General features: G+C 38.3%; 1 protein-coding gene and 1 pseudogene across 1 annotated transcript; both read right to left on the reverse strand.

Annotated features, from left to right (window-relative positions):
• Positions 1-493: 493 nt before the first annotated feature.
• Positions 494-6,525, reverse strand: LOC101297766 (annotated as a pseudogene).
• A 245-nt stretch (positions 6,526-6,770) lies between these two features.
• On the reverse strand, positions 6,771-10,766 carry LOC101313624. The gene is made up of 6 exons (XM_004304312.1): positions 10,526-10,766; positions 8,742-8,834; positions 8,229-8,361; positions 7,624-7,900; positions 7,460-7,514; positions 6,771-7,301 (listed from the first exon to the last, which is right to left on the reverse strand). Exons 1-6 carry the CDS (start codon positions 10,652-10,654, stop codon positions 7,227-7,229), a joined length of 762 nt encoding a protein of 253 aa, XP_004304360.1. The 5' UTR covers positions 10,655-10,766; the 3' UTR covers positions 6,771-7,226.
• Positions 10,767-11,590: the final 824 nt, after the last annotated feature.

An 11,590-nucleotide genomic window follows, 5' to 3' on the forward strand; every position in this document is an offset into this window, starting at 1 on the left:
AAAAAANAAAAAAAAACACACACCCATTTTGTTACTTTCTTTCATATGAAATCAAAGGGTCTTTCCCGTTAAAATAAGGGGTTGTAATTGAGAGATATTTTCATCTTGAATTGTTCGAACATAAAAAAAAGACCAAATGTTCCATACCAATGAACAGTTTCCAGCCAAAAGAGACCAACTTCATTTTCTTCACTACAAGAAAACTGACTGTTCAATCAACTGTCTGAAAAATAAAATTTGCCATTTTCAAAGGTCCCCAGATGCCTTCAGTTAATCTATGATCTAACTAGTGGTTTCCCCTCCAAGCATAGAGCAAGAAGGCAATGCTGACGCATTCTGATACTCAGAGAAATCTTTACTTCCAGAAGATTATAGGATTGGATCAGCTAGTACCCACATTTCCAAAGTCAACTCAAGGGAACAATGATTTAGCCACTCCAAAACAGTAGCATGAACATTATTCCAACTAAAGCATGTTTGATCTAAAACATGATTAAACTGTATAACACTTCTTACTTCTAACATAGGCACAATCTCTACACAGGTGAATGGTTGATTCTCCAAGAGCAAAAACGGCCGACCGGTTCTTCAGTGGTTCCCTTGCTCTTGAAAATAGACTTGTATATTTCTCGTATCCACGCCAATTAAGTCGTGGCAAAATCCAACTGTAGTTTCTCAAATGCCTGAATATAAGCATGGAAATTTGCACTTAGCACCTTGTTCATTGTGTCGATGTATGCTCCACGAACTTCAATGTATACCTCCTTTCCATGTTCCTTGAGGAATGAAATAACATACTTGTACTTTAGGAGAACATTCTGTTGAAGAATCTGGATATTTGTTTTAGGTTTTCTCAATGCATAAAGCTTCTGAACAATGAAGTCAAACACCTTGGAAACTGCTTTCTGTCTATGTTTTTCGAGCTCGGGCTGAACATCTTTGAGAGCTTTTGTAGATTTAACCATAAGATCCGCTTCAACAAACTTCAGCTTCTTGCCAAGACTTTCAAGACTCTAGAGTTCTCATATATTCATCGTTCACCTCGCCATCACCAATTATGTTTACCACCCTTGGAGGGATTATAATGTCTTCGACAAATTTTGCCAAATTTGACTCAGCCACCTTGCGATTCTTCAACTTTAAGCCCATATCCATAGATTTCTCCTGGAGAATTTTGATGTCGGAACTTATTGAACCCATCTCTGCCTGAAATCCACTGAGTAGAGTTTCCATCTGCGAAGAGATATACTAGTTTATCACTTTTTTTTTATTTGAACTGTCAGACTTTATTGAAAAAAGAAGTATCAATTACATATGAAAAGTGTTAAAGTGAGAACAGTGCTACGAACTCAAATGAAACAATTTGGATTTGGATGACTTAATCATCTTATTCAACAATCTTGGCTTTAAATAGCCTTACATCTGAAACTGAACTCCTACATATCTGCTATTGTATAGCAGCACAACTAACCAACTTGAACGAAACAACCCTATTAAACAGACTCCTAAAGTCTAGGATTTATTGACTAAAGACCAAGTAAACAAGGACTCAGTAAACCCTAAGCCCTGAAAATATGAAACCACCTCCTTCATTCCCTCCCTTAAACTAACCTGAGTTAACAGTTAGTTTACTTGATGCTGCACAAACACCGAGGTTCAGCTCGAAGCTTTCGAAAACGATCCAGCTTTAAAGGCTTTGTAAGAATATCAGCAATTTGTTCTCCTGTTCCACAATGTTCCAATACGATCACTCCATCTTTAACCAAGTCTCTCAAAAAATGGAAACGCACATCAATATGCTTGCATCTTCCATGAAACACAGGATTTCTTGACAACTTGATTGCTGAAGCATTGTCACACAGAAGTGTTGTGCCTCCATCCAACTTGTATCCTAGCTCCTCTAGGACTCTTCTCATCCAAATAGCCTGACATGCACATGATGCAGCTGCAATGTATTCGGCCTCTGTTGTTGATAAAGTAACAATGGCTTGTTTCTTTGATGACCAAGCTACTGCTCCACTGCTCAGCAGAAACAAATAACCAGAAGTGCTCTTTCTTCTATCAACATCCCCTGCATAATCACTGTCAGTATAAACTCTCAATCCTGCAGCCCCATCACTTGCATCTTCCCCAAAAACCTTATGTCCTTCATTTTCACTTCGACTGTACCATATGCCGTAGTCCAGTGTTCCTTTCAAATACCTCAAAACTCTCTTGGCTGCCTTGAAGTGCATTTGTGTAGGTCTGGACATGAAACGACTTAACAAGCTAACCACCAACTGCAAATCTGGTCTAGTAGAAGTAAGATACATCAAGCTTCTGACCATTTGCTTGTAGAGTGTCTCATCCATCCTTTCGCCTTCTTCATCACTGCTCAATTTACTACCTGGAACAATCAGATTATGAACTGGATTATATTCTTCCATCCCAAAGCGTCGTAAAACCTCCACTGCATACTTGTACTGACAAATATGAATTCCATCTTGCTTCTGCATTACTTTTATGCCAAGAAAGAATCTCATCTTTCCTAGATCAGTCATATCAAACTCCTTTTGCCTTGAGCTCTTAAAATCTTCCATCATTAAAGAATCATTACCAGTATATATAAGATCATCGACATAAACACTGATAATGAGAACTTTACCTCCACTGCCTCTCTTGATAAACAAAGTCTGCTCATTCTGACTTCTCTGAAAACCTTCATTGACAAAGTAAGACTCAATACGACTAAACCAAGCTCTAGGTGCTTGTTTTTGTCCATATAAAGCCTTATGAAGCTTGTACACCTTGTGTTCACTGCCTTTGATCACATAGCCCTTGTTGTTCAACATAAACATCTTCCTGCAATGCTCCATGTAAGAAGGCCGATTTAACATCAAGCTGAAATATCTTCCAGCCATTTTGAGCAGCTTTAGCAATGACCATTCTCACAGTATCCATCCGAGCCACTGGAGCAAACACTTCTGTAAAATCTATCCCATGCTCCTGGGAGTAACCTTTTGCCACCAAACGAGCTTTAAGCTTGTCTACTTTTCCACGTTCATTCAGCTTTGTTTTATAAATCCATTTGATACCAATGCATTTAGCTCCCTTTGGTAACTCAGTAAGCTTCCAAGTCAGGTTCCTTTCAATTGCTCTTATTTCATCATCCATGGCTTGTTTCCATTCCTCACTCTTCTCTGCCTCTTCAAAGGTTGAAGGATCACAATTGTCTAGTTCCACCATATTGAGCTCCATCATGTTTGCCTCCTCTTCAGTTAGTTCTGAAAGCTCCACTCTGGTAACGTAGTCATTAAGATAAGGCTGCGGCCTTCGTACTCGTCCATCCCTTGCTTCTGCAACATTAGTTCCATTGCCTATGTTTCCTCTCAACAACCCTTCTTCTCTCTCTTGTGCATCACTACTGTTTTCTCTCAAATCCCCTTCTACTCTCACTCTTGTGTTTCCCTATGTTTCATCACCATTCCCATTCTCACTCTCATCATCTCCCTCTTCACTGTTTTCATCATCACTCCAAACCAATTCTTCCCCAATATCATAATTCTCTCCCCAATCCCAACTTTTTTCTTCCTCAAACACCACATCTCTACTCACTACCACTTTTTTGTTCTTCGGATCAAATAATTTGTAAGCTTTAGACTCCTCACTCACCCCTATAAGAACACAAGGAAAGCTTTTGTCATCAAGTTTACCTCGCTTAGCTTCTGGTATGTGAACATGACCTATGCAGCCCCAAACTCGAAAGTGTTCCACAGAAGGATTGACTCCATTCCATGCCTCCCTTGGTGTTACATCCTTGACAGCTAAGGTAGGTCATCTGTTCAGAACATAAAACGTCCACTTCACAGCCTCAGGCCAGAAACTTTTAGGAACTTTCTTTGCTGACAACATGGATCTCACCATATTCATGACTGTCCGATTCTTGCGCTCAGCGACACCGTTTTGCTGTGGCGTGTAGGCAGTTGTAAGTTGTCTCTGGATTCCATGCTCTTTTCAAAAATCTTTGAAAGCATTAGAGTTGAATTCTCCTCCTCTATCTGTTCTCAAGCACTTAATCAGCTTCCCTGTTTCTTTCTCGACAAGACTCTTGAACAACTTGAAACAACTTAGGGCTTCTGACTTCTCAACAAGTAGATACACCCATGCTTTACGACTGAAATCATCTATAAAGCACAAAGTATACCTTTTCCCACTGTTAGAAGCAGGCGTGATCGGACCACATATGTCTGAGTGAATAAGCTCCAAGACTTCTCTTGCTCTCCACGAACTCTGCTTAGGAATTGGATTCCTGTGTTGCTTGCCAACTAAGCAATCTGTGCAGGTGATGTTTGATGCTTCAAACTGAGGTAAGTCACGTACTATCTTCTTATCTTGCAGTGTCTTCAAACCTTTATAGCTTAGATGACCATATCGTTCATGCCAAAGCTGTGACAAGTTCATGGAACTCGTATGCAAGCAGCTGACAGGTTGCATACTCAAGGAGGACTGAACTTGTGTTATCAATACAAACATCATGTTAGCACTCATCACACTTTGAACTAGTAAACCTCTTTCTGGATGAAAGATTTTACACTCCACCTTGAATCAGAATGGCCAAACCCTTTTCTTGAAGTTTCCCTATGCTCAAAAGATTATTCTTGAGTTCGGGTACATAGTACACATCACTTATCACAAAAGCAACTCCCTTCATAGTCAGTCTGACACTCCCCTTTCCGGCTACTTGCATTCTGGTATTGTTTCCAAGCTTAACTGAATGATTGAACTTATCATTTAAGCTAGAAAACATACTCTTGTCTCCACACATGTGATTAGAACATCCTGAATCCAAGAACCAGACATCACCCCTTTCTGCTTCACATTCTTCCACCAAAGACATCAACAGTAGCTCTTCAGTTTCATCCAGTTCAGCATAGTTAGCTTCCTTGTTCCACTTTGGACATTCATACTGAAAATGACCGAGATTATGACATTTAATTTGAAGCATTCCACAGCAGCTTTGTTGAACATCTGTCTGCCTCGGCCTTGTCCTCTACCTCTCATGCTTGCTCTTCCACGGCCTCTTACTCCAAATCTGTCCTCATGACTCATTTTCAAAACTTGATTTTCTCCTTTGTCATGCCTCTGAAACTTCTGCTCATGAATTACAAGTGAGCTTTGTAGTTCATCAATTGAGATGGACTCAGTGTTCTTGGATTCTTCTATGGATATCACAACGTATGTGAATCTTTCTGTGAGAGTTCTGAGAACCTTTTCCACCACCTTTGACTCCGGCATCTCCTCTCCATTGCTTCTCATCTTATTCGTTATTGCCATAACTCGAACAAAATACTCCGAGATGCTCTCACTATTCTTCATCTCCAGTACTTCAAAATCCCTCCTTAATTTTTGAAGGATTGATTTTTTGACACGATAATTCCCTACAAACTTGATCTTCATGGACTCCCACACAATCTTAGCTGTGCGTCTATCAAGTATCTGCTCAAAGGTCACTCGATCAATTGCTTGAAAGAGATACCTCTTAACTTTATGATCTTTGGCTCTTGCATCTTCGAGCTGCTCCCTCTGTGCCTCAGTGAGCAGTGCTCCAGCAGTTGGCTCGTCAAAGCCATTCTCCACCAAACTCCATAGCCCTTTTGATTTCAACAGATTCTCCATCAGCTCACTCCAATAATCATAGTAGTGACCATCGAAGAGCGGAACTTTCATCTTCTCTTCACTCATCTTTCTGTGTATCACTCAAGAACGCTGCTGCTTCTTTTTCTCAGGCCCAGTGGGGGCTCTGATACCAGATTGTTAAAGTGAGAACAGTGCTACGAACTCAAATGAAACAATTTGGATTTGGATGACTTAATCATCTTATTCAACAATCTTGGCTTTAAATAGCCTTACATCTGAAACTGAACTCCTACATATCTGCTATTGTATAGCAGCACAACTAACCAACTTGAACGAAACAACCCTATTAAACAGACTCCTATAGTCTAGGATTTATTGACTAAAGACCAAGTAAACAAGGACTCAGTAACCCTAAGCCCTGAAAATACGAAACCACCTCCTTCAAAAAGTATCAGCTGCAAGAGCAGTTAGAAGGAAGAGAGGTGCAGTAAAATAAAAGGTCATTTGTGAGAGATGTCTAGAGTGAGCAGCCATTAGATGGGCTGCTGTGTTAGTACTGTGTTTTGCATGTGCCATCTGTATAGGTCTATCACCCTGCAGCAGGAGACCTACATCTTCGTACAACCTTCCCAGCACAGAAAAATTACCAACTTGCTTATTAATGAGTTGGAGAGAAACCAATTGCGCATCAGTTTCTATCACTGCAGGAGTGAAATTGTTGGCTAGCACAAACTCTATAGCTTGTTTACAAGCTAATATTTCCACATGCTCAACTGACAAGATACCTGATAATCCTAGTTTATCACTTTCTTCAATATAATCCTGGATGATCGAGTCCAGTTCAACTTTTCGTTTGTTGTTCTCAACCCCCTTTAGTTTCGTACCCTTAAGGCAAAATATTCGCAACATCGTAAATCAAATTTAAGTGATAAGTTTGTAAATAAAATAAAAATGTATGAATAAGAAAATAAATAGGATGTGTTAATAGCAAAAAAGGGTGTGCTAATAGCAATATCCTAGATATATTGGAGTTAAATGTAATACTATAAAGTAAGAAAATATGTAATCCATATTATACACGTAATAAATTTACAACTCTTGGAACGAATAGGAAAACAACCTTTTTTGTTAACCAATAAAAAAAACTTTGAACGTCACCAATTCCATACTGCTACCTCTCTTTATTTGGTAAATATATTATCTTGTTAATTTCTCAAAAACAAATCTTTATTACCCTGTCAAAAATAAGAAAAAGTACAATAATAGTTACAACAAGAAAATAAAATAGTATGCCTTCTTACTTCCAGCAATGAAAGGTCGCCTGGTACCGCCACGGCGCCACCATAGGAGGATTATTGCACCCGCTGCCCTTTCACCATACAAACATCCCTCTTTTCTGGCTCTTTCATTAAAAAATTCCACTATGAATTTCAGTTACTCTCCCTATGGGGGACCCTAAAGGTAAATCTACCAACCTCCTCAGGTCATCCGGGCATCTGGGGTTTAAGCCTAAAAGAACTACCACAGCATCATTAAAATGTGATGATAAGTTATATCTACCTGACTAAGAGCATATGCAGTTTAACAAAACTAGCAGAGTTGGAGAATCCTCAGTTCATAGCCAATTTATCACATAAAGATTGATAAGCTGTGCTGCAATGCTTGAACTTTTCCTCTGCAGCAGCCTGCAGTACCACAAGTAAATTCCAAACTACTTGAGTCAGGTGCAAACAATACCCCAAAATTTCCGCTTACAACTGGTAAATTAGGACAACTTGTAAGTTCTAAAATAACAAGGCAATTCAATATATAACCGTAATGAATGGTCAGAGCATGCTGATACCTTGGAAGAGCCCTGGTGACGATCAGGATGCCATTTCAGTGCACAGGTTCGATATCTGAAATTGTGAAAGTGTGAAGGATTAGATGGTGTGGAAAGACCAACATATGTGAGTGGACAAGCGTGAGCAAGTGGTAAAACAAGGAGATTCTGCTAAAAAAACTCACGCATTTTTGACATCTTCAAGTTTCAGAGGGCCTGCAGCACTCAATCCAAGGGCCAACCTCTCCTCTGACTCGGAATTGTCAGAATCAGATTCATATCGTTCTTCATTACGATGTCTCCAACTCCAAGATTTTCCAGAGTGATTAGAGTAATATGAAGAGCTCCTCTGCTGTGAATCGTCTTCATTGACGAATGACCAGTAAACGAATCCACTCCCACCAAACCTGGACTGGAAAATGGTCTCTAAATCTACATAATCTTCACAAAAGTCGAAACCTCCTGACATAGTGTTCCAAATGCAGTTAGATTATATGCAACTTCAAGGATGATGCAAAGTAATCAAGACATAAATGCATCAATTATGGAAGAATATAAGTACCTATTTATAACCCTAACATATAAGAGATGGTCCACTAAGAAAACCCCCAACAAAAGTACATCCAGTGGTCTTCGTCGACCAAAAGCGCACTTAAGCCCACATGAAAACATTTTCCCACTATGCAATGTTCTTATAAGATTTGGCGAAAGATGTTTCCTAAATAAAACCATGAGAAGACCCGAGTGGACATAGAAGTCTTAGCTATTCTTTTACTGCATGAATACTTACTTCTGCCCCAGCTGGAGGCCCCTTGATTGCCTCCCCATTTCTTTTTGGGGCCCTTGGCTGAGTATTGCTTTTTAAACCATGAAGTGCCTCTACTAGAAGATGGCTCATTCAAATCATAGGGATTTTGCCATTTCTGCAGCATTTAAAAGATATACAGAAGACGATCAAAAAACAGAAAGATGAGAAGTTTGCAAACAGTCACTAATTAATCATCAATGCATAAATAAGAAGTGACCAGGACAATATTAAAAAAAAAAAAAAAAAGAGCAATCCATGAGGATAAGCAAAAGCGATGAAAAGAAGCCAAACTATATAGAAACATGTTAAAGAAGAGACAATCTAAGAAGAAAAAGCCGAAACTTCAAGAATAATCTAGCACAATTGAAAATTGAATCATGTCTGGAACAAGATTTGACAAGGCCCCCAATCTAAAAGCTTAACAATGAATGCAATAAAGCAACAGATACTCTACTGATTACAATATGAGAAAAGGTAATAACAAAGATGGGGAACCTGAAATAGGAAGTTTGCATAATCATTGACATTGCGCAATAATGTTTGCTTTCCATGTATCCTTCTGGACCTTTTTGAATAGTTGTCGTTTCTCTGGAAATAAGCAGTTATAAGTACTTAACATAATTTTCAATCACTATCAGAAAGAAGAGAATCTTAGGTATTGCAAATCCAAAGGAAAAAAACAAACATAAATGAACCTAATAAAAATTTCAGACATCCCATATATCTAAAGAAGAAAAAGAAATATCCGCAACTTAAGCATAATGACAGTGACCTGATAATCAGAAATATATGAAAGATTAACACAATGTTTTTATGAAACCTACTGTTGCTAACAGCCTACAAAATTTCCAAGTAGTAACTGAGGAAAAGTAACATTCTAACAAAGAGCGCAATACAAGAAGCTAGAGATTTGAAGGACCAGCTTGGTTGAGCTGCCAGCTATTATGTGATTAAAGAGTGAGGGGAAATGTCATAGTGTGTGATGTTATGTTGGTTGCAGGATGTTCATTGAGCCAGTCACCTCTTATAAACCAAGCAGTTAGGATCAATGGTAACTTCAGTTACCCATCTACAAAAATCCTAATATCTCTGGATTCACTACCTAATATAAGAAATTTCCAAAACATGTTTAGAAATACATATTATATTAGCAAACAAAATCCTGAAAAGAACTCTAGCAAGATATTAGTATGATGAAAAACATTAGAAGATGGAGATGGAAGGAGAGGAAACTGACTTTACTAGAGAAGATGATGGATGACAGAAGATTTTAGTTTGAAATGCCCGACTTTATATGAGGATAACTAAAAGGATTAGGATTGTCACAAGTGTAATGTGATAAATGTCTTGATTAAGGATAACACTATATCTACTACCTGACCAGGATTATCAATTTATAATTATCAAAGTTCTTTTGAGTAAAAAAACTACCCTGGATAGTAACTAATATGTGCTGCTGGTCTCTAGAACGAACAAAATACATCACAGTTGCCAAGTAAAAATTAAAAGTGATGACTGATAGTTTGTCAATGCAATCCACAGGTTTACCATCAAATAAGAAAGCTAATAGACACATAATTTAAATTATCTCGTTGAAAACGAGGATTTCATATTTGAGTTTGACAACACTGAAGAAACTTATAGAGTCCCTTCAACATAGCACCACAATCTCTTAACACTCCACACAATGTAGCACTATAGGGGGAGGATAGAAAAATAAAAAAGAATACAAGGTATCTAGAAAGTCATATTTACATCACATAATACAGATGTATCCATACTCTTGATATCAAAATAACATTGATGGATAACTTTGAGTGTTCACTCAACGTCATTGTTTAGTTAATTTCCAACTAACTCAAAGTGCGAGGTATACATTACTGAATGTAGAACCTAATGAGGCAGAAATGTGGTTGAACTTTACTGGTTTAAGAAAGCTTGAACTTTTACCATAAAACTTAAACCCATTCGAGATAAAATGCAGAAAGTCAATAAACTTATCTTCGACCCAGAAGCACCTAAGAAACCCACGTTCCCCTCTAGTAGATTCCCAATACAAAATCATTACTTTTCCACTCCCACATGATTTTCATAGCCAAACCAAGAACAGCAACCAACACAATGCCAATATTTCTAGATTCTCATCTTAAACCATACAATTGTGGCATACCCAAATCGCCAAAAAGGCTTAAACTTTAGCAGATATCACTAGCCTTAAACAAAATGGAAAGTGACCCGGAAATATATAAACGTAGATGAATACAGAGAGAGAGGCTTACGGGTGATTCCCAGTAGTTGTTGCGTCTTTTACGATCCAAAACGGTGGTTGAGTGAAAGAGGACACTCCTCACATAAACGGAGTAGTTCAGCTTTGAATTTAAGAGAGCCGTTTTCATGGCGCTATTCATTTTTTTTTTTTTTGTTTCTCTTCTGAGAATTGAGGAGAGGCTCAGAGAGAGCGAGAAGGAGGAAGTAGCAGAGGTGAAAGCCCCACGGCCCTGAAGCTACGCTTACGCTATGCCGACTGTTGTTGGGAAACCAGATGACCCGACCCGGAAGATGTTAAGTTGGGACTTGGGGGATTACATATTGGGTTTGTACTTTCCATGCCACAAGTTTGGGTTGGGTTTTGTTTCTATGACTTTCTCATGTGATGGCACCAAAGGGGAAAAGTAGTGAAAGACTGAAAACGATTTGAAGACATGTTTTCATCGTTCGGTATGTTTACTTATTTAGAATAAAATTCATCAGGAATAAGAGATAAAAAGAATGAGAGACAAAATAAAATAATATGTGGAGCTTTCTATTTCATTGAGCCGTTTACTTACTATATAGAATTAGAATAGAAATGTAATTGAATATGATTTTAATTACTAAAATACTCATGAAAAAGACAGCTACATATTTCAATCACTACCAACACATTTTAATTACTACTATCAGCTCTACTTATCGCCTCATTAATAAGAAGTCATGCTCCAGCTGTCCAAGAAGTTTGGACTCTATTAGATGGATTCCTCCAGCTCCTAACTGGTTTAAGTTGAACTTTGATGGCTCAGTATCTTCCAACTGATCGGTTGCTGGTTTTATTATAAGAGATTCTTCTGGCTCCCCCATTGTATCAGGTGCATGGAAGCTTCACAACTTCTTAGTTCCACTATCTAAATGTATTGCTCTAAGAGATGGGCTCCTCGCTGCTAAAAGACGCAATTGTCATCAAATTGAAGTAGAAGGAGACTCGTTCCTCATCATCAATTATGTCAAAAGAGTTAAATAAGGAACTTCACACGTTAATTTCAAAACGAAGCTTCGCTCTGAATAAGAACTATATATATATATATAAA

This window comes from Fragaria vesca, linkage group LG6 (assembly GCF_000184155.1).
Source record: "Fragaria vesca subsp. vesca linkage group LG6, FraVesHawaii_1.0, whole genome shotgun sequence".
NCBI lineage: Eukaryota > Viridiplantae > Streptophyta > Magnoliopsida > Rosales > Rosaceae > Fragaria > Fragaria vesca.